Source organism: Toxotes jaculatrix, chromosome 8, assembly GCF_017976425.1.
Source record: "Toxotes jaculatrix isolate fToxJac2 chromosome 8, fToxJac2.pri, whole genome shotgun sequence".
Taxonomy (NCBI): domain Eukaryota; kingdom Metazoa; phylum Chordata; class Actinopteri; family Toxotidae; genus Toxotes; species Toxotes jaculatrix.
In genome coordinates, this window is record NC_054401.1 from 5,923,466 (window position 1) to 5,947,343 (window position 23,878).

Genomic DNA, 23,878 nt, shown 5'->3' on the forward strand with positions numbered 1-23,878 from the left:
CACAAAATATTTTTTTAAATGATAAAGTACATACTGATAGTGTTTTTGAAACTGAAGAAAGAATTTTTACCAGCATTGAGGGGTCAGTGGTAATAATCCAACAACTGTGTCATGTCCGACTGGTGGCGTGTCTCGATGGCACACTCGGCTCTTGTAAGATTTGTCTGGGGAGTGGCGCTCAGCACAACAGGGTTTTGATACTCTCTCTACCCTACGACAATGCAAATATCTTCTAGTGGATTAACACTAAACCCTAAGCAGCATTTTACCATAAAATACAAATGTGTGATGTTATTTTTGTGGAGCGCATGAGATAAGAATACCTTGTTGAACAATGAATTTACTGCAGTACAGCCATTCAGCCATTCAAACAACAAGGTGAATTATTTACATCTGCGAAATGTTGCAGCCTCACTATTTCATCCTGTTATTTGGAAGTAAAGAAGAAGTGAACAGAATCTAAAAGAGCTGCAATAGGGATGGAGAAACAAAAAACGTAGTAACACCTATTAAGTTCTTTCGAACAGTACTGACATAACTTGAAATGGTTGTATGAAAGAGATAAAAGTGGGAACTTTGTGTTGTGTATCACTAAAAACAATTGTAAACGATGCTAGAAAAATACTAGAGATGGTAAGCAGTTACAAAGAGCCCCCTTGTTTGAGATCATGTGCTTGATATTTAAAAAAAACTAAGAAAGAAAATGGCTGTGTTCCTATGAGTTGTATGGTAGTTTATCTCTGTCATTTTCCTGAGGAAAGCATAATAAGAAGTGACTACAATAATAAAACTGTTAATAGCAAGTAAGAGGGATAAACAGTGCCTTCATAATCATAAAACTGAAACATATCTTGAGATTTCAAAAAGCAGAACTGGAAGAAAAATGGGAAAAACACAAATTATACAAGACTCAATACGCTGACATTGCAATGGAGCTATATATATGAATCTATCAAGGCCACATGAATGATGGAAAGTCAGTGTATTTCCTGAACATTAATTTTTTTTCACTGTTGTTGTTTAATGTTGCAAATCTTTCTGTAGGAAAAAAAGAAAATAAACTAAAAGCAACTTTTTTCTTTTTTTTTTAACAAATAAACATTTAATAGTTCATTCATGACAGTGTATGCCTTCATTTATTTGTATATGAAACTCATATAAATTTTCAGTTAATAACTTAATTCAATAAAAGATACAGGATGTGGACATTTTAATGGAAATACCTGAAGATATAAAGCAATCCAACACAAAATACAGCACAAAAAATGATCACAGTGTTTAACCTCAACCTCTCTCTGACAGTCTGCTTATTGCTTGACTGTTACATAGAATTGCATTATATTGAACAGGTGTTACTATTACTGTGTCCACTCCCTGTTGAAGTGTGTTGTGGTGTAGAAGTGTACACCAGTCCTGTAGTGCTGGACTATGACCAGCAGAGGGAGGTCAGGCCCAAACAGTGAAACTTCCCAGTAACAGATGCCCAGTGTGCTGACTGGTGCGTGAAAGCTGCTTGTGGTTCACCGCTGGTTCAGCGGTGAACCTCAGCCGCCACTGAAGCATCACTCTTCCAGTAACAGTTTCCTCCAATGTGAAACTCTGTTCCAGCACATCAGCTCTGACCATCGCACAGATTCATGAGTCCAGGTACAGAATCAGCCCCTGAGGTGGATCTCAGCCAAACCAGCCCCTCAGATGGGGGGGAAATGACTCAGTGCTTGGTAGCTTTGCGCAAGGATTGTACAGTCACATATGCAAGAGGTCAATAACGGCTGTGCTCGTCTGTTGCCGTGACGATGACATCCATCCAAATCCGCATGGACACTGCATTGGAAGCCACCAGAAAGAAAAGACGGTCGTATGTCTTCACACAGAAGGTCAGACTGGGCCGTGGAGACTGAAGAGAACGCACACAGTGATAATGTGATAAGCCATGAAGAAGAATCAGATTTTATACATTTACAGGTGATTGATTTGTTCAAGATTTTATCTTTCTGAGTGCAGAACTTCAAATTCATCAGCCATCTGAACACAAAAGTTTTAAAACATCAACAACAATAATAATAATAAAGTTAACTAGATTTGTTCCTATTGTTCATTTGAAGCTTTTTAGCTTGGCTCTCACGCGTCTGTCTTTACTTTCCTCAGAAGTATATGAACCGTTTGAACAGCAAACTGTTTGCTGACTATAAATAATCAACGTTGAATTTAAATAACAGGGTTTTTCCATGGTGTAATTTGAACCCATAGTGTCTTGTGACACTTTTTCCAAGATTTGAGACCTGCCAGCAGCAAATAAAGCTCAACTCAGCAGTACTAGTGTTACCTGAAACCCCCTTTATAATAATTAAAGAGGTTATTTGTGTTTTTAAACCGGTGCAAATGCTTTTCTGAGAACAGTATCTTTTACAATACTTTCAATGATGGCTGACGGTCTTGCAAACACAGTGCAAAGAGTTCAATGTTTCGGTAGATTTTGGGATTCATGACAGAGTTACACTGACCTGTAGATCAGATATAAGACTCCAGGTCTCAGACCCTTTTTACCATGACAAAGACCTTGTAGCCTGAAGTTTAGTTTAAACTTCATTTATCAAACTGTATCTCTGTGGATTCCAAGTCCTTTTAATGGATCCTTTTTTAAGTCAGTCTGTGTACTGTGTGAAAAAAAACTCACGGATGTGGCTGTTCGTAGGTGGTCATAGTAAACTTCTTCTATGGCCTGGAAGTAAATGACTCCCTTAAGCTTCCTCTCATCGCAGTCTGCAGCAAAGTAAGATGCAAGAAAGAAAACAATGTGGTAACAGCACACTCATTACAACTCGTTGAATCTACTCTAGTCATAAAAGTTATTACTAGTCTGCAGCTCTGTTGTAAATTTAAAATGATAATTAATAATTTAAAATAGATTCATTATCATTTTGAGTCTTTTTCTTTCTCTCTACTGTATACTGTAGTTAAATGTCAGTAAATAAAAACAGCTATGTAAGTAATTTATAAGATACAACAGTACAACAAAACAATCGGAGAATGGAGGCTGGAAAACAATTACTGAAGTAATATTAAAAACATGCCTGACAGGCTTTCATTCATGCAAAACATGCAGTCTTTATGAGTACACACAACCCGGCCTCCAGGTAGTCTAACCTGTATAGTAGGCGAGTCGTTTGTGGTCCGTGTCAAATAGGAACCATCTCTTCTTCCAGGTCTTGACCCTCCCCCCTCGTTTGGTCAGGAACCCTGCACAGCGTCGAGATGTCAGTCGCAGGTCTGTGCAGCTGGTCACCCCGTGACCCAAAGACTCCACATGGGCCCGGAGGTCAAAGTTTGGAGAGAGGAAGAGTGGCAGGCTTCGCTGCTGCAGAGACAAATGCAGTTTAAAAGGGAGTCTGAAAACAGTCACTCCATTTTCCATGAAAAAGCGAGGAAACATTATTAGCATTCAGTGCCCTTTTATCATGCTTACACTTGTTTTTTCTCAGATAGAGCCTTCTGTGATAAGATAATAAAAAGCTGATTGAAATTGGATCATGGTACAGACATGTCTATTTGGCCTAAAAAGATTTGCTGTATTATTATTTTTTTTTTTTACACATACCAAAATAGAATGTTTGCTTCACATTTTCCTTGTTCCCTATACTGTGTAAAATCCTGACTCATTTTAATTTAACATTTCTGATTTTGTTCACAAATAATGACTTAACACTGATAAGGGTTAAAGATTCAAACACCCAGAAAAACAGAAACAGTTGTATAATGTCTTTGGTGGCTGTGGAGGATCTTCTTCAAGTCGAAGAAAATTACTCTAGTGCCATCTCTTGGTCAACAGGGTGTTTACCTGGCATTGAGAGTCTAACAATCCTGGATCTCTCTCTCTCTCTCTCTCTCTCTCTCTCTCTCTCTCTCTCTCTCTCTCTCTCTCTCTCTCTCTCTCTATTTATTTATATATATATAGTTGCATTATGGGAAATGTAGGACTCCGTGTTTTCTGAGCTTTACCTACATTAGAGACTAAAGGTTAGGATACCTCAGCCTCTGTTTCATCGATTTTAAATATTCTATTTTTTTTTTTTTTAAATACTACCCCTACAACTGTAACTATATCACTGGCACAGACCGAAATCTCTCAATTGTAATAAGAAGATCTGTGGCTGAAATGTTTGTGTTCATGTCTAACCCTCATTTCATACACACCTCTGGCGAGTTTGGGGTAGAACTGACATTTGTTTGCTCCTTTGGTTCCATTTCTGGCCCTGGTGGGGTTTCTGGCTCTAGTGGTTCTGCTCTGGAAGAGTTTAGCTCTTTCTGTCTTCTCTCCTCCAGCAACAGCTGCCGTCGCTCTTCCTGGGTGACCGCATGATTCGTAGAAAACAATTAGCCATATTCCACAAAATGTGATGAACCCTTTTAGGTTAATAAATTTAAAAAGACAATGACAATGCTGCACTAACACAGTTGTATTTACAATGACTTCATTGATTTATGCATCCATATGTGAATTTCCCCAGTTTCTCCACATAAACTCAAATCACATGCACATTTTTCCATCTTGGCATTTCCCAATACTGCAAACATGCATTACAACGACATCCACACATCTGCTGACAGTTTTCTTGGACTATCATATGCGAGCTGAGTGGGTGTCAGTGATCAGACAGCCATGTCTAATGCAGTGTGTTGAGGGCGATTAGAGGTGCCAGCCAGTGTTTCCCATGGCAGGTGACTCACCCTCTCTCTGAGCAGCCTCTCTCTCTCTGCCTTGGCTTCCCTCAGTTTCCTCTCGATCTCCACAAGATCCAACAGGCACGGGCTGTGAGAGGAAGAGTTACATTCATTACTGATGGGAACAGAATCACTCCACTGATCAAGTCATTTACACAAACATTACAGTAAAACATACAGTGTTACACACAGTGCTTAAACAGGTGAGAACCAGATAAAATATCAATACTGCAAATCCACGTTAATTTGGGAGCTACAAAGAAGATCTGTCCATCAGAACTTCCCTTATTTTGATATGGACATTTTCAGCATAGGCCAAATCATGCGTCCAAGATTATTACAACCTGCCAAAGCTCAATATAAGATGTATATCAACCTCAAACAAAGTTATGTAAAAAGTCTTCATCAAACGAGCAGTGAAGTAACTGACCTGGCAGCACGAGAGCTTGTGGCACTGTTGCACGGAGTGAGGAGCCCGCTGCAGTTGCTGGTCCCAGGTCTGTGCCCACTGCTGTGTCCATTGCTGAGTCTAAGGGAGGGAAGCGGGGAAGTGAAAGCCTCTGGCGTCTGGCTGTCTGGAAGCGTCCTCACCAACCCTGAGAGAGGAAGGAGATAGAAAAAGACACACAAGAACAACATGAGTTGATCAACGCAAATAGTTTTATATAAGGTGTGGCGTGAGAGAAATCCTGCAAGTGGTGACCGTATATCAAGATGATAAATCACATAGATCAAGAATGTTCAGTTAAGGGATTAAGGAACAGATTAGTGTATGTGAAGGTAAGGTGGAGGACAAACCTGGCAAGACCTTACATGACAAATGGTGATGAATAGGTGTGTGTGAAAAAACGACAGGCTGGGAAAAATATGCTTAAGTACAGGGGCACTTCTCTGGCTCTTCCAGTCTGTGCAGGTGAGTCCTACGTTCTACAAACGTAATAACAACCTGCCGACTCTACTGACACACCTTTGATTTGACTAAAAGGGAGGGAACTGAACAAACAGACTGGCAAAATGAGGACATGAGTGCGGAGGGAGAGAGTGTTTATTGTTCTATATCGCGGTGCTCTCAGCTTAAGCAATCACGAGCACAATAGAGAATAGAAAACGAGCGAATAGCTCACCCTGTGCCGAGACCGGCCTGTCGTGGAGCTTGTTGTTGCGATGCGAGCTCCGTCTTCGGGGCAAACTGGAAGATTCTTTGCATGGTTCCTACAAAACGAGAGAAAAGAGTGAAAAATCTTTAAAAAACTATAGCAAGATTTGTCTCTTGTAAGAAAATTAATCTGCAACTTTTTTTTTCCAATAATGACAATAATTGCAGCCCAAATGTAAAAACATGCTGTATCCCTGGTGACAGGTTGCATACCTGAGGGGGCTTGTGAATGGTCGGAGGGGAAAGTGACATCATGCAGGGAACAGAGCCGGTGATGTTTGACCAGTCAGTGAGCGGCTTCTTTTCTTTGTGAACCTGCATGAGCAGATTAAATTTCATTTGAAAATCGGTAAGATAGCTGGGATGAAAAGTGGCTGTTAGGCACAAACACTAAACGGCTTATATGAGCTGTAGCAGCAGGGAAGATGACAAACACAGTGACTGAGGAAAGCTGCTGCGTTAGACATACCACATCTGGCTGAGAATGAACACTCCACTTCCAAGAGGGATCGTAATGAGTTAAAAAATTATCATTGCCTCACTATCTTTCCCTCCCTCCCTGCTTGACTCACAAACACATGAGCAATTCAGCCACCACATGCAGTCCAGTGTTTAACCCTTATCAGTCTCTTACAACATTCTACACTTGTACTTGCCCACAGGGAATATGTGGACAGTGAAGACTTGAAAGCTTTTATGCAACAGTATTCTCCAAGATTTAGAGCATATCTAAGACTAAAATCTGTAACAAACGCTTCCACTGTCCCTTGTTGCTACAATGAGATCCAATCAGATTCATCTTCCCAAGACTACAAGTCATTTTCTCTCAGACAGAATGAACTCTCACCATTTAAGTTCAGTACACGTCAGAGGTAAGCCACATCCTGCAGAGTCATATTGTAGTCACACACACTGGGTCATGTTGTCCAATGCTGCCTTGTCCCTCTCTCCTCCTCAGTACTGCCACTCCCTTCTGCCCTCCCTCCATCTGTCTCTATTCGCTCATGTAGAAGAGCAGAAGAACTAAATATTGAGGCAGTTTTCTGACACACACAATTTTAACGCCCCTCAGCCATGCAGATCAATTTGAGTGCATTTTTTGTCGCTTACCACTCGCTGCAAGGATGTGAAACTTCTCCCAGCTTGCCTTCTCTCCCTCTCACACATCCACACACACTCTCACATGTACACACACATTCACAAACGCAGCACACTCCCTCACATTGCTTGCTCCTCCCTCTGTCTCTTCCCTCCCTCCAGCTTGAGTTAAGCTCTCTCACTCACTCTCTAACCCTCCCTTTCCCCATATCTGATTTGCTTTCTCTTCATCCACATCTTGTCTCCTCCTTATTTTGACTGATCTGACTGACTGTCTGAACACTGATAACATATGGTGTGGGCTGTCCTCAAAGGTTTAGCCTATTAACTGACATCGCATGTTTTTGATAAAACTGTCCAGTGAAAAAGGAAAAAGGTAAAAGACAAAGTTGAACCCAGAAAATTAGTCACTATTGACTGCATAGGGAATTTGTGTTGAAAACTATATGGAGCATCAGACGGCAAAATCAGAAAGTAATTCTGGACGCTATTCAGTTCATTTTTCAAACCAGGCAAACCATCTACAATCACTTCAGAAAGCATTCAGACCCCTACACTTTTTGCACACTTTATTGTTTTGCAGACTGTAAATCTATAACACTGTTCATCAATCTACACTCAAATACCCCATGTTTGCTTCAATGGAAAACTGAAGCAAACAGGATGTGCCTGACCATAATTTGGATTGCCAAAGTCATTCTTTGGAAAAATTTCTAAAAACATGTTTTCACTTTGTCATTGTGGATTATCAAGTGTCGTTTGATGGGCACAAATTTTATCCATTTAAAACTAAATCTACAACACAGAAAACACAAAAAGGAAAGAGTCTGAATACTTTGTGAAGCCACTGTAAATTTACCTTTTTTCTGTCTGCAAGGTGTATTATGGTATATACACTATAACTGAGGTATAAACCATTGAGTGTTCACTATCGTTTTTTTTGTAGAATTGTGGGAAAATTTAAGTCAGGACCCTTTGAACACAAGATGATTCATCTCATCCTCTAAAACCACTAACAAGCCACTAATAAGAATGAAATATTATATTACTAGTTTCAGTAAATTAGCTTGTTATCACACCTGATCCCCTATTTAGTTAGCTTGCTCAACCTGTTTTGGCCACTTGAGGACAGTACAGCTAGCTGCAAACAACACAGACATAATATCAACTCATATAGTTGATATGGGGAACCTCATGACAATCAAATAAAAAGCAATTAGGGGCTGGGCAGTTCACCTCTTTTTGCAAAACTCAAATACTGTTTCTAAAATATATCAAATATCAATGAAAGACTTCTGAATGAACCACCACAATAAAATATTAGTTTGTTGTTAAGTAGCAACAGTAGTAGTAGTAACAGCAATGCACCACAATATCACCAATCGCTCCTACCATTTGAGCTGTGTGGATGAGTTCTCGCTTCTCTTTCCTCAAGGCGTTCAGCTCCCTCTCCTTCTCCCGCTCCATCTCCTTCAGCTCCCTCTCTAACTGCTGGACTCGCTCCTGAAAATTCAGAGCATACCTCCCGTCAGCGTGGACTGCCATATGGTTTCTTCTCCTCAAAAGAAATGTCATGTGCTGTAGCTGATTCATCTGGCTGGCCTGAGTTTACTTAATCTTTTCATTATGCTGTGATGTATTATTGGGTAAATATCCCTGATGTGTCAGCATGTGTGTTGTGTGAGTAAATGCAGAGCCCTGAGACAAGTCTGTCTTTTCTGCCGAGACACAATGCAAATCAAACGTCCATTTTGCAAGTTAATGAGAGGCACGGGAGAGACACACGACAGAAGGACTGAGAGTGTAACTCAAAAAAATGATGGGCTGATATTAGGGCAGCAAATGTGACACAGTGAGAGACAGACAGACAGACAGAGGGTTTTAAGATGAGCTGTCATCTGCAGCGAGGACACAATGCAGCTGAGTCAACGACCATCCCTGTCACACAATCACTCTCTTCATCTCTGCACTAATTGGTCAACAATTCCATATTATTTTCACCATCTATCTTTGCTGAATGGAAAAGCAGCCATTTGGAACTTCCTCTCTCAGAATGTAAACAAAAACCACATATTAAAAGATTTTACAATTGCTTTCACTTTCCCAAAAAAACAAACAAACTTGGAAACAGTGACAGCTTAAGAAATAATCTAGTTACAGGAGTGTCAAGAGACTGATGAGAGAGATTATTGATGATCCTTACATTGGTTTCCACAGTGAATCATACTTGTTTGGGTGCTATATTGTCTCTGTGCACTTAGAGTGCCTGTTGTGTTGGATCATATCAAGCCCTCTCTATTCACTGGTAAACTGCTGAATCGCAGGCATTTGTTTCCTGCATTTGTTCAACCAGCTTAGGGCCAGTGTATTGTATCGACAAATCCTTCTTACTTAGTCGCATGGTGGGGCTATGTAGCTATTATATTTTGTTCCAAAATAACAGAGTAATAATTGTAAACTCAATATTGAACAAAACAACACGACTGCACAGACTTTTTCCAAATCCCCTCATATGTTTTATCTTTCCATCTTCTCCACTGTTGTCTGTCCTCTGCTTTCCCTCTGTCCTGCTCTTTGACTTCTCTCTCATGGTGGCCTCTGATATAATTATGCTCACTGCACAGAGACATGTGACAGTGTCAGAGTGATACTGGTGAGTGTGAGGTAAAGAGTTCATGTTCATGCCACCAACTGAGTGGGGAGGGAAGGAGGGCCAGTCTTAACCTGTAATGACAACCGTGGACTGTGACAGGAAAGGAGGCTGTGTATGTGTGTACTTTAATTCTTAGTGGGCAATAACTAAATCATGACAATGTTTAATGTACTACAGCACAAAAATAACATCTGTGCAAGACTGATAGCTTTGGTGATCAATGCCAACAGCTCAGATTATTTCAGGAGGAGCACATATTTGTGGCTTTAACTTTCTGTTCTGCCCCCTCTTTAATTCTCAAAAGAAGAAAACAAAGTTCATCATCATGCTCCTAATGGAGGAAGGTGCAAAACATGACAGCAAAAAGCAACTTTAGCCTCATCAAAGATCTGTTGGACCTCTGCTCTACTCTTCACAGTCATGAAAATATGAATTTTTGTCTCAACTAGTGGTCACAAATATTAGAGATGTGAGGGGGTGGGTGGCTGCACAAGAAAACCAGTTCATGAACTCACGTGAGAGTTTTACATTAGGTGTCCAGGGTGTGAGTACATTAACAGAAACACATCACAATGTAGATTAAACAACTGTCTCAGATAAGGTCTAAATAAAAAAATTAAGCTTTATGAACTTCACTAATGTAAATTTTGCCATGCTATTGTGCTGGATTTTCTTAGATTGGGGGGCAGCGTTCCTGTTAATTTGTCCACCTGCTCTAACTCTGACATCACATATCTGTACTGAGGGGAAGTTTATGTGAAGGTTAATCTAGTGTCTGCCAGCAAAGGTAAACAATGACAGGAGGCGCATGACATACAGATAAGCTGCAAAACCCGTACAACACGTCAGAGAGCAGCTGTGAAATTCTCTGTAAAATTCCCTCTAAATCACGTTGTTCACCTGAGCTGTGCTGACCGCGCGCTGCTGACACGAGATTTCCTTTTCCATATCCCCTTCACTCTCTCCCTCCTTCTCTTTGTCAGCTGCACTCTCGTCTTCCTCGTCAATGCCACTCTCTTGCTCCAGAACACGAAACTCCCAGTCCTCAAAGGCCCGAACCGCTGCTTCCATCACCTCTTTTTCCTGCATTTAAGACAAAAAAAAAGACGTTTTTTTTTTTTTTTTTAAAGGTCAACCGAAATTTTTTTCAGATTTACAGATTCTATAATCTGTGATCTTTACAGTTGGATAACAGGTGTTTTTCCAAGATCATTGCTCTATTGTAGGACTGCATGTGATTAGTCAATGAATCGATTCGTTGATTGAAACAAACTTTTTTGGCAACTAGTAATTCATTTCTATAATCACTGGTTTTGATGATTCAATGCCTAATGGACCTGGAGAACATTTTCAAAAAGAGACAAGACATATCCAGCACATAAAAGTGCAAGTGAAAATAAAAACTCATACAGCCTTATCGTCTCATTAGCAAGTATTCCATTCATGAGCCTCTCTGTCCTGTCAGTGGAATGTCCGCTGTCTTTTTCTCGTGCAGTGTGTACTTAAGTTCCTTGTTTGTGTGCATGTGTGTGGTTTGGTTTTCTTTGTGAAGCAATTTGTGCCAAACCTGTTTCTAGAAGCTCTTTCAAAATAAATCTGACATGTCACAACATAAAGTAACAACCTGCTGCTGGTGGACTGCACCAAACCTATCATTAAACACTGCTTTTTAAACAGAGCACCCTCCCATCTTGTTCTATCACATTCACAAAAAAAACAGTACATATCCTGTGTGTGTGTGTGTGTGTGTGTGTGTGTATGCAAACTTCTGCCTTGACACATCAGGTTGAACAGGAACTGAACAATCTCACATTGTGTAGCTAAAAAAACACACCATCATGTATAGCACTCAACACCAGCATCAAAATTTCAACACACCTTTTGTCTGAGACACAGTCATTTATCAAAACAGCAAGTATCGGTTGCAGTGTCATGTTTTATTTGGACAGCTGCCACCAATGTGATCAAAATTACATTTTCAATATCCTCTTTGATAAACACGTTCAGCAAGCAACACTGATCCAAACATTTTTTGTGCCATGCTGGAAGAGTAACACCTTCACATGTTTCTAAATATGATTTACAACCCAAACTCTATTGAGTTTGACTGATAACTGGATCACTAATAATAGATTTTGTATTTAAATTACATCAATTCGCTAATCTGATTATGACAATTCCTAGGAATCTTATCTGTCAGACTACACCTGTACTGATCAGTTGTGTTGACATTCTATGTTTGCACTTAATATATTTTCATAGAAGCATTTCCAGTGAGTGCAGGTAATGATCATGAATCCCTCTTTGCTAGTTTTATGGATGTTTTGACAAAGCTGAACTTAGTGGATCATATGGTCTTCACTCAAACAGTTTCTTTTTGTAATCATCCATGCTGCATTTCTGTATACTGTATTTCACTCAGTCACGCACCTGTTGCAGCTGCAGGGATAGCTGTTCTCTCTGGCTCTCTGGCTGATTGGGGATCAGTTTCTCCTTCTCCTCACACCTTCTCTTCAGCTCCTCTACCCTGCCTCTCTCCTTCTCCAGGCTCTCTCGCTCCTTCAGTAACAGGCGTGGTGAGAAAAAAGTGAAGCAAGACCACAGTCATCACCCAATTTTCAAAACCAAAACAAAACTTATTTCAGAAGAGAAATAATAACAAGTCTATTTCACAACCATGTTCACACAATTTGTTCCAGACAACCAGAGATATGTTTTCTTCAACCAGCTCTGTACAGGAGCTTGCAACATCCAACAATCATTTCATGGGAACTGACTTATCATTAAAAGAATCTTTTGTTGATGTTAGTGGACTATTACCAAGCCTACACGTTTCTGAAGAATTTCTTAAGCATACTTTTTCCTACACTAAGCCATTAAATGTTACATCAAGACATCTTAGTCGTCTCTAGCTTAGTCTGCCCCAAAGAAAGAAATTCAGTCGGTCATGAATCATGAAGATATGACAATCAATCAATCAATCAATAAATAAATAACTCTCTCTCTCTCACCCTATGTCTGTGGTTTCCTTTTTGTCTGGCCTCCTGCTGTAGAGCCTGCAGCTTCTGTGTGTGTCTGTGTAGCTGGTCTTTCTCTGTCTGCAGCTCGCCTCGAAGCAGGGCGATCTCCAGCTGCAGCTGAAAGGACAGGAGAAACAACTCAGCTGATTCGTACTGACCAGAGCTGGAGCAAGTCAGAGGTATGCATTCCTTTACTGTGACTGCCATGGTGGTGTTTGGAAACGGCAAGGTGATTTGAAAAATGCAGACTTCATCAGAAAGACAACTGAAATCATTGTTTCCACGAACTCTCTGTCTTGGTTGTTGATTTATTGCAGCAGTCATAGTGAATAAAACAAATTTTTAACCACCTGTTGTTGTGCAGCATTTCATTTCCACCCCTTATATTATATTTGATATAATATATATCAATTCATTAAAACAAAAATCATAATTTCTCAGAGCTCTAAACAGCTTTTAAAGCTTTAAATAGCTTGTAGTGTCTAAACAACTCTCCCAAACCCAAAGATATCCGGTTAACTATCATTTATGCAAAAAACAAACAGAAACAACAGCTGTCTAACATGTTCACCTCAATCTTTAGCTCCTCTTTCTGTTGGTCGATCTCTGCGATTCGCTGTTGGAGCATCGAGGGGGATGGCAGGGCCCTCAGTGAGCCCACTTCAAGGTTTTTAATGCAGGACTGCCAAAGAAGAAGAAAAAGTTGACAAAGTCACCAGATGCAAGCTTCAAAGCAGTCAACAGTTTAGTCTATAAATGTGTGTGTGAGTCACTGGTTTAAATGCATGCAAGAAGATCTTTCTTTCTTGGTACACGTAGGAGCTACAGAAGCTGGTTTCATGTGCTGCCACCACCACATAATTTGACTTTAAACAGCCTGGGACGTTCCAACATCACCACCATCATCAGCACTTACCTTTTCACTCTCCGTGCTGCTACTCTCTGTGTCTGACTCTGCCCCAGAGGAGGCGGGACTCTGACCTCCAGCCACTCTTGTTATCCACGGCGGTCGCAGCCCCTGCTGCCACTGGCTCCGGGAGCTCTCCATGTTATGTTGGGGCATTTCTAAACGCTGAGACGGGGGAGGCAATTAATGAGAGGTACAGAGCGGAGAGGGGGGTTTGACTGACTTTAGTGAATATTATGGTAATCTAATCTGCTGCACGGTTGAAGGCGTATGAGGGATCAGGTGACAGTTCACAGAGGGGATATCACAGCTGAGTAATACTGCATAAGCACACAGAACCCCCGCTAACATCTCACAGTAAAGAGGGCGCAACAGTGAAAGAGGAGAGAATACAGGATGTGGAATGTGGTTTGTGGTTGTATTTCAGGGTCTTTCTCTTTGTAGAGGACTCCTGGTGTGTGTGGACACAAGTATGAAAAATAATAGTCTTTTCTGTTGAAGGCTTTTGATGTGCATGAGGAGAGAGACAGTAAATGAAAGGAACTAGAACAATCATTTAAATACTACAATGAGGAATCGGCCACAAAAATGTTTGAGAGCATCAGGACAGACTTTGAAGTACTTTTGTGTTGTACTTTTTGTCCTGTGTCACATTCATGTGCATTCACCCCAGCAAATATCATTATATAGTGTTTACACTCATCTACATCTAAGCGTTTCCCAACATTTGGTAATATGTTAGCCTAAAGGCCTATATTATCCTGCTAGCTTTATTCTATTTCACCCTTTCACCTTCATCTATGTGGTTTCTCTTTACACAAAAACATGCAAGCTAGCAAAAACACGCATGTGTGCACAGACCAAAACCAATTCATGGGAAAATATTTCTGATTCCTATTGTCCAACCTTTTCCCACCATCTTCCCTTGCCCTCTGTGCCCTCCCTCTCTCCTTGTATCCAGACCTTATTAGGCTGCAGGCAGAGTGGAAGCAGAGATAAATATACAGCAGAGATATGAGTGAGCGCTTCCAAACAACGACTGGCACACTGACATCGAGAGAGAGTAGGACAAGGGAGAGGGGGAGAGAAGGGGAGGCATGGACAGACAGACGGAACAGAGAACGGCAGGAAGTGGAGTGTAAAATGTCAATGGCAATGTCTTGTGCAGCTCAAGAAAGGTGTCCATGAATACAGAAATACATTAATGTCAACAGAAGACATATTTTTAAAGTTACATTTTCATAGTAAAAAGTCACTGACCTCAGTAGTTTATAGTAAAGAAGGTCATCTTGCAACAAGCGCAGCTCAGAAAATGCTTACTGAATTAGAAAGTGATGAACATAAATGCAGAGAAAATGTGGGAGTCCCTCTATGTCCAAATAATGCAGTAAACAACAATAAAATAATGCAAAAACAACTGAATGTTGAACCATCTCAGGAGAACATATGACCATATATTACTGTACTTGTCCAGTACAAACTGTCAACATGTAAAGGAAAACAAGGCAGAAAGAGCTCCACACTGTTCCACTATTATCCAAACAAACATCAGTGCAAGCATTTGCTATCTGTCCTCCAGCTAAAGTCCACTCCGATACACTATGAACGCAGCAGAGCTGAGAGAGAGGAAGAGGGACATTCAGGAGTAAAGTCCATGCTTTCATGTTAGCACAGAGGTTTGTCAATTGTACCAAACAAAAGCCTAAACAAACACAATGTGGTAACATGCCAAAAGAGAGTGAGACAATAAGGAGTGCCCCAATTATAGATTAAAAAATAAATAAATCAGCAGATGCAGGAAAAAAAGCAGGCAAAGTTAAAAGCCTAGGAGCCACATCAAAGAACAAAAAACTGTTTTGAGCCCAAAATAATTGGGCTTGATTGTGGGGAGGGGAGCGCCTCTGGAGAATACGGTAGCAGAGAGGGAATGAAAGGAGACACAGTTCAGCATCAAGTGTGAATGTGTTTGTGCATGAGTTTTACGTGTGTGTGTGTGTGTGTGTTATGTAATGACTATCCATGGGTATACAAGACATAACCCTCAACTCTCAAACCGAAGTCTCCTCGAAGAGTCTTCAGGACTCTGTGCATCAGTCTGCAGTGCTAATTATCAACCACTGATCAGCAATAACCAGCAACACCTGACTCACCATAACACACACACACGCATGCATGCACACAATCAGACCACTGTGAGAGAGTTATGTATGTTCAGCAACACAACAGAATGCTACTCATGTCATATAATCTCTCTGTGCACTCATAAAGTCTTATCACTCTTTCTTCCCCTGTGAGGCTCCACTGATGCTTCAGGCACCTCCATCCATGTCACTAGTGTGTTTGATCTCAGTGAATCCAGACAGACGTCGACCAATAAACAGTTTGTGTTCTGCTGCATAAATTGATTAAATCCTGAAAATACAAACAAGACCATCACTTGAATTTATGCAAAGTCTGTTTGTTGATGCGACGATAGAAATCCCACTTTCTGCACAGACAGTTTACCAACTCAGCCATCACACTGATAACAATTTTTTCAAACTTTGTAAACCTTCCTGCAGAGTCGGAGAAAATATTATACAACCATTTTCACTCAATGAATAGTATTCCTTGTGAACAAGTAAACAGTGGGCTGCCCCTTTAATATGTGCCCCCTGTACAACTATACTACTGTCTTTGCAACACGTTTTTTACATTGTCTAAAACCCACTGGTGTTAAAACCCGGGCCTAAGCATATCTAAAGTTTGACTTATCTGTTCCGGAAACAGTAAGGCAAGGCAAGGTTTATTTATATAGCACCATTCGTACACAAGATAATTCATAGTGCAACAGTATATAATGTAGCTCTTAAATAGCAGGAATAACACAGAGTAGCACTGTAAAATGACCTGGTCCCTGTCAGGACCCCTCGTTGGTGCATTGGTAAAAGGAAAAGTGAGGCTAAGCATTGTGTCAACACTGACAGCAGCTATGTTCCACCAGCCATATACTGGACAAAAGAGCTCTGATGGCGGCATGCTCTGTGTGGGTGTGAATGCTGATTGCTGCCTGTCACTATGCGTTCGGTGCAAGGGCACTATAGGGAAAACATGTCACACAGAGCGCGAGAGCAAAGGTGCCCTGTAAAGAGGGGTGTAATGTACAATGAAGAATTAATCCACAGAGGCCAGGTTCAGAGGTCAAGTCAGTCTCAGTTCACTCAGGTCAATGACAGCAGTGACCTATTCTTACATATTAAAGGTGTGTTTTTTTTTGTTTTTTTTTTTATTGTTCTGATACAGTTTAAATAATCACTATAAAGGAAGCACACATGAGCAAACTCAGACATCAACACTCATCAACACAAAATATATAAAGGTCTACATTATTGATCTTTTTCACCTTTTAATCAATAACTGGAAAAAGTGGAAACTTTTTTTAAATGAATGATAGAAAGTGACCTGACCCAGATTTGACATCTGTGTGCTAGGTACTACCAGTGTAAACAGTGGGATGGCAGTGTGTATTAGCTCTGTGGGCTGAAGCGGGAATTGAGAAGGAGTGATAGCTCCAAAAACTCAGTTTTGTTGTCCATTAAATCCTGCACACTGTCAATCACTTCTACTCACTTCATTTACATTTCATGAGCCAGTGGCATGGCACTGACCAGAGGGTTATCTACAATCCAGATGACAAAATGCTTCTTTAGTTACTGTAAGTGGTTGCCTCTCATCTGCAGAAGCAATGAGACCAAAACCAGCTATTAAGCTGTATGAACTGGTTGGATAAGTCACTTTTTTTTAATTTTTTTTTTTATTGGCCACAATTACAGACTGTGGCTTCAGTAAAACAGACCAAATCTCCAGGCTTTTAAACTCTCTGTTCAGTAGCAGGCCTGACATCATCACATCAGTATCTTATACACACACAGTTTCCAGAAAGCATAAGTAATTTTCCTATTTTCATTGTCAAAGTGGAGACACAGAGGTCCCCCTTTTTGTCACTTTCTTGCTCTTGCCCTGCCGCATTTTGACTCTAATCAAAATAAAAACACTTAAGTACTTCTTCAATTTTAGAAGAATTACAAACTTTTTGTCCCACACTACACCAATTGGTTTCTACTAAATTGTATGAAAGGAAAAATAATGGCTGCAATGTCAAGTTGTCGAAATCAAGTTAAGGCAAAGCACAAACTATATGTACAATGTTTATCTAGGCTAGCTTTTCCTCCTTAAAACAGATTAGACTGACACATCATGTACCCGTCCTTACATCTGGGCAAAGAGCACACTGTCTTTTGACAGATTAAATGTTGTGGACTACCCTGCAGTGACCTCTGGACCTGCTGCATGTGGCTCTCGTTGGCTCGGCGCCAAAGCGGAGGAAGCTGTCGTCACAGTCCAAGTCTGAGAGCAGGAAGAGCAGGTGAGAGGAGAGAGTTCTGGCTGTCACACAGCTGTCATTGTGTTACTGTGAGAAAAACTGACAAATTCGGCCCGCCACCTGGATTACAACGCATATAACAAAACTAACCATGCAGCTAGGTATGCTCAGTGTCAACTGTAAGAAAACAGCAATAGCATAGGTCTATACATTCTGGGCCAATTACTGTAGTAAATAAATGAAGCTGACAATTAAAAGAAAAACAAATGGCCCAAAAACACTTTAGTACTGCAAACAAAAATCTAGTGGTCTTGGACATTGCATTTCTGGGCTCATTCTGTTGTTTCGTGGTGTATTTTCCTACATTCCTGTGGAAGATTGGCTGACAAGCTGATGTTGGTTTGAAATGTTTTGCAGTGACTACAATGGCAGCTTTATAAGTAGAAGATTTTTCAGCAATCTCCATCATCAGTTGTACATGTCAGGTTCTGGCGTTAGTCCCACAGAATAAAATATCAGACTCCTTTCCAGGTCTAGGCTCAAAGATTAGGAGAAATCCAATGTGGAGGAAGCTGATAGACTGGTTTCTGCACCCCAAGTAACTACGCCTGGTCATTGTTTGAATTTGAAAAGTGATACTAACACAATTCAAATTTCAGTACAAACTCCAAATAAATACCCTTTTCAGTACTTTGTTCTGAGTGACATGAGCTCTTTTTTTTTTTAAATTTAACTAAAGAAACCAACATACTTTGGGATCTGGACAAAAATTCAATCAATACCAAAAAGTTTAATCACCACAGGTTTAATCACCACAGTGCAATTCAATCACAACATATGTTACACTACAGTGTCCAAATTAGTATCTTGTTCCACTTCAACTGCCAACATTACTCTTCTCACTTAAAGATTCAAGTTAAAAGTAGATGTTCACAAGTTCAGATTTCTCAGAAGTGAATGGCACTCTGGGAAATGTAGGAAACCAGATGAAGTCAATTTATCAATTGGGCCATCAGTAGAGAATTAAATGGCAACAAGTTTAATAATTTATATTGCAAACCATAGCAAAAACACCAAACCTTTGCTGGTTCCAGCTTCTCCTATGTGGAAATGTGCTGCTTTGCCTAGTTTTATATCACTGTACATGGAATATCTTTTGGTGTTTGGACTGTTGCATGCAGTTAACAAGCAATTTAAAGACATGACCCAGGGGCGCTTAGGAAATTGTGATGGGCACTATTTTACACCTTTTATAATGTATAACGTGAGAAAATCTCTCAGGGCACTTATCAATTCCCAGCCTTCTACTGTGAGTAACTCCTGGCACCAGGACAGGTTCCACTGCACTGACAGAGATTCCTTTGGCCTGAGTAAATCTCTGGGAATTGTGATGCAAGGGCGAGTGATCCATTAATGACAGCCTCTGAGGATGCAGGGCTCAGACATAGATTTGTCCAATGCCAGTTAAAACAAGACATACTGTGTGTGTGTGTGTGTGTGTGTGTGTATGAGAGAGAGAGGCAGCAAACCTTCCCTACCCAAGGCATTCTCTCCTCACAGTCCTCCCTCAACCTATGCTCCCACCCACTCTGTTTACCCTGTATGTGCTGATGGAGGGATAAAAGGCGAGATATCCTAGGGTCACTGTAAACAAAAGGGGAATTTAAGTAAACAGAGGTTACTGTCATGGGACAAGGTTTGACTGAGAAACAGCAATTTAGCTCGGAGAAAGTTACTGCGAACATTTTCACAGATAAGAGATGAATAATCTTAAGGATGCATTTAGACCAATGGGTGGGATGACACATAATGTATTAATCAGTGAACCCTGACTTACAGTCACAGCAAAATAATTCACTTAGTTTAAAGCAAGAGGGCGTTTTTTTCTATATAAATGCATTCAATTTCAGGAAGCTATAGTAATTCCTCTTTTCTTATGGGGGTGCAGAGACACTAAGAAAAAGTACATGTGTTGTATTCCACTATAGAGGAACTCCAAACTTTCCCATGCCAGTGAGCTCCTTTAACACACACTGATGTTAGGTCTTCCGTTTGAGCCAACTTACTCAATTTATCCCGTGTGGAAAGTTGTTATTTTGGCCCAATATACGACAGGAACTGCATACGCTTTGTTTTCTTTGAGTTGTTTTGAGGGCAGGATTCATTTCTGCTGATTTGCTGCAAAAAACAAGGAAAGCGAACAAAAAGTAAACAACCAACTCTTACCTGGGAAACCTGCTCCGACCTCAGCGACAAGAGCTGTGGGTCCTCCGGCTCATAACACAGAGGCAAAGCCGCACGAAATGAAAGAGGGTGAGACGCGAAAAACCGTAGCGAAACGTCCCTTCAGCCCACTTCTAAAGCGCTTTCATTTTCCAGACACAAGTTAAAGTTACTTTGACTTCACTTGTTGTTCTCTGTGCATCTCAAAGCCTCGTTATCTCCACTTTCTGGTGGTTGTGTTTTTATCTTCACCTGGTTTGATTCAATCCCTCCCAGGAAAAATGACATGTCAGTGTGAGCTGCCCGTCGGCGTCAACAGGTGAGACTGAACTGAAAGCATGAGGAGGAGGGCGACGACGGAGGCGGCGAACAGCGACCAGCAAATGGGTTCTGTGTTGCAGACACAAAAGAAACAGGTCATTATTACATATTTACTCCGAACAAACTTCACCGTGTCTGTGCTTTAGCTGACAACAGTCCGAGTCCCGCTCAAGTCCTGCACCGAAATGAGATTTCTATTCTGGGAACTGGCAGGGCTTTCTCATTGTGGAGTCGCTCAACTAAAGAGTAATCATGTCATACTGCCAAACTGTGAAGTAAAGGGCTTCTTAAATGATGACAAACTCCCACTGGAGTTTTTTCATAGGGAGACAGTAGGAAACCGAACTTAGAAGTCCAAGTTGAGTAGGGGGGCAACATTTTCAATATTTTATGTTTTTTTTACGAAACAAGTTATTTTGGTCCTAGGTGGTCTAGTGACCACACAGATGTAGATTTATTTTGACTACTTTAAGTGGGACATTTTTTTTCTACTTTAACACTGCAATGAGAAATATAAATAGCCTCTATGCAGACTCTGTGGCTCAGAGGCCACCTGTCCCCTTGGGCCCCTTAGCCTATGTGTGCCTGTTCAGTACCTCCATCCATGGGAATACACAATCAAATCTTTTTTTTTTTTTTTATAAACTGTACAATTGGTAACAATGCAAAAGCAAGTACAGTGGCACGGGGTCAGCTGTAACACTACAAATATGTACCCCTTGACAGATGATGCCTAAACAGAAAACTTACCATTTACCAACTTACCACTTACCATTATGAATTACAGCATGAGGCGTCTGACTGTCCCTCAGAAAGTGTTTGGGTAAATTAGCACTTTAAAAAAAAGCACTATTAATTAGACACATAAATGACCAATTGGCCTTCATGGTGAGGGGAGTGTCCGAGAAATGTCAATCAAACACAGTCTGTGCATGCCCAAACAGTCCCAAAGGTAGTTAGACCAGATTTCACTTCCTATTTACTTTATGCGAACAGTAGTGAGACATATTTGCTGAGGGAACTGACCCTCACAGAGTTCAGTCAGACCGAACTTTGACACATGAAATTGCAGGGCTCTCCGCTGTCCAGCCAGCTTGAGAGACGGGGGTGGGACAGACTGCCCGTTCAGGGAACATCAATATCCTTGTTTCTAGAATTGCACAGCAAAATAATTCTTTAGAAGTATGCTGCTCTGCTTAGTGACTGCAAGAACAGTGACAGAGGCAAAAAATAGTATAAAGTGCTACATGTTGAATACAACAAACTCACCAAAGATCCCTACAGGTTATTAGAATGCTAATACAAATATATACTAGTAGATATTTCATGGCCATTGGGGGGGGGGGTTTACTACTATTAGAAATCTCATGACCTGGATGACTGAGAGTGTGCAAATATAAAGTACTTTAAGAACGCTTGAGTACCACAAGCACACTCTAAGTCCCTATGGCAGTCTTATATTGATCCCAGTAGAGATTAAAATACCATAAAGCATTAGACAGTCACTGTACACTTACCCTTCAGTAGCACAGCAGTAGCTGTAAACTGTAGAAATATTAGTGATACCCTTGGAGGTTTATGAATATCTTCACTTGTTATTGACACTGAAGGAGATAAAAAAAAAAAAAAAACACTGAGAACACAGTATTGTTGAACACAGTGAGATACAGGGCAAGATACACTAAGGTTCTATAGGAGAATTTTCTTTAAGGCCTGTTGAGCAAAAACCTGCTCTTCACTCTGAAGGCTTTATCACCCTGACTGGCCTCTTTACAGCTCTTTCTGAATGAGCTGATAGTGTAATAGATTCTTTCCAGTGACATGTGGCCGGTGTGAGAGAATGGGCAGCAGGTTAATGGTGGCACAGTTTAAGTGGGTAGAGGGAGAGAAACTGAAAGAGCGCTGGCAGATGGGTGACACAGACTGGGTGAAAGGACAGCTGGCACCTTCGCTTCCCAGCAGAAAAACAGGATCAAGAGAATAGGGCCATTTTACGTGGAAATGACTGAGTGCCTCTAAAGCAGCATATCTTCAGCTTGATGTCGACAACAGTCACACACCTCCTGTTTTGAATGAAACACAATGCAGGTGTCTGTCAGCGAGTACACTAGGTGAGGCAGAAGGGTTGTCCAATAATGTTGTTTATCTCAAATGCTGACAGAGACAGCTGGTAAATGTTAATTTTCAGGGGCAAACAGTATTAACTTTCATATGATCGGCCAGTGACCACCATCAGAAAACCTTTTCTTCTCCACTGACATTTATTCTCAAATAAAGTTTTCCTTTATAATGTTTCTGTGCATCTTTAGATGAGTTTAAAGCCCAGCAGGCCTTTCACTACCAAAACATCAAAGATATTTATGTAAGGACCCACCCAGATAACAGTAACAAGGGCAGCTGAAAGGAAATAAATCAGATTAATTATATCAGACCGACAGAGTTTCAGAACAATATTGGTCTTTTGCAACTTCTTTCTGTACCACAAGACTACACATGATACCTCTGCTAATACTAAATAGAGATCTCATATGAGTGCTCCCTTGTCCTCAAATTTGGAGTCAGTATACCTCACTGTGTAAAACCCATGAGAATTATTTTTATGTAAGGCAACAGTATTGCACTGATGCTGACTTTATAATGTATTGCAAATCAAATCATTGTTAGATAACTGAGTTGCCAGATAAAATAATATATAAAATAATATATAATTCGGTTTTCCTGTTCTTTGCTATGGTTATGTTGAATTCAAAATTTTATGAGCCACACAAAAGAATTATGGAGCATTTCGGTGTCCTGCAATGGTCTGAAAGTTAAAGTGGTGCCCAGTGATTTAACACTGCACTTCCATAAACTTGAGGGAACTCACATGAGAAAATCTATGCAGCACAGCCAAGATATCCTGACTTTTAGTCCCTAGAAAGGGCCAAACTCCCACTATGCTGGGTCCTACATTTCCATTACCCTACAAACTCTTTCATTAGACCACCGCCAGCTAGTAAATTCCCATATCTTTAAAACTCAGTAACATCGGTTTGTAACTTTCCTGTAATTTGTAGCCTTCAAACTCAAGGTATTTTTTCAGTTTCCACAGGCTGATTAGTACTCCCCATGACAAACTAAACTTTCTGTGTACAGTTGGTGGAGTGCTGCTGGCAAAAAAAAATCTGAGGATGAATAGTTTGATTCCATTTAAAACAGCACAGTAAGTACATTTTGTTACAGGCTCTCAAAAGCTCATGATCAGTCTAATACTACTGCACAGCTTACTGTCACATGCGCAAGTTTCTCTGGCAGAGGCATGTGGCTGAGTCAGTGGCTGACACTCCCAAACAAACCTGTCTTACTGGCTGATGAGCTGCTAAACGCCAGTTGAGAACAGCACATACAGGACATCTGGAAATCCGGAAGCAGATTT

The 23,878-nt window shown here is 40.6% G+C and overlaps 1 protein-coding gene across 3 annotated transcripts; it reads right to left on the reverse strand.

Moving 5' to 3' along the window:
• Positions 1-70: 70 nt before the first annotated feature.
• phldb3 (pleckstrin homology-like domain, family B, member 3) lies at positions 71-20,749 on the reverse strand. 3 transcript variants are annotated; one of them, XM_041043386.1, is made up of 15 exons: positions 20,395-20,749; positions 13,566-13,721; positions 13,221-13,331; positions 12,641-12,766; positions 12,060-12,188; positions 10,530-10,712; positions 8,369-8,479; positions 6,092-6,193; positions 5,847-5,934; positions 5,153-5,318; positions 4,729-4,810; positions 4,195-4,344; positions 3,148-3,358; positions 2,678-2,763; positions 71-1,897 (listed from the first exon to the last, which is right to left on the reverse strand). In XM_041043386.1, the coding sequence occupies exons 1-15, from the start codon at positions 20,428-20,430 to the stop codon at positions 1,763-1,765; spliced, it is 1,872 nt and encodes a 623-aa protein (XP_040899320.1). In that variant the 5' UTR covers positions 20,431-20,749; the 3' UTR covers positions 71-1,762. The 3 variants fall into 3 exon arrangements, with proteins under 3 accessions (XP_040899320.1, XP_040899322.1, XP_040899321.1); XM_041043388.1 differs by having other exon boundaries at positions 13,566-13,714; positions 20,146-20,742; XM_041043387.1 differs by having other exon boundaries at positions 20,146-20,734.
• Positions 20,750-23,878: the final 3,129 nt, after the last annotated feature.

Bases quoted from the DNA above. Each gene is read 5' to 3' on its own strand.
- phldb3 (XM_041043386.1), bottom strand. From the start codon at position 20,430: ATGTCATTTTTCCTGGGAGGGATTGAATCAAACCAG. The intron at 10,713-12,059 runs GTGCGTGACTGA...TCTTAAATGCAG, and splicing joins TATCCCTGCAGCTGCAACAG to GAAAAAGAGGTGATGGAAGC. The intron at 4,345-4,728 runs GTGAGTCACCTG...GCGGTCACCCAG, and splicing joins AGAGGCTGCTCAGAGAGAGG to GAAGAGCGACGGCAGCTGTT.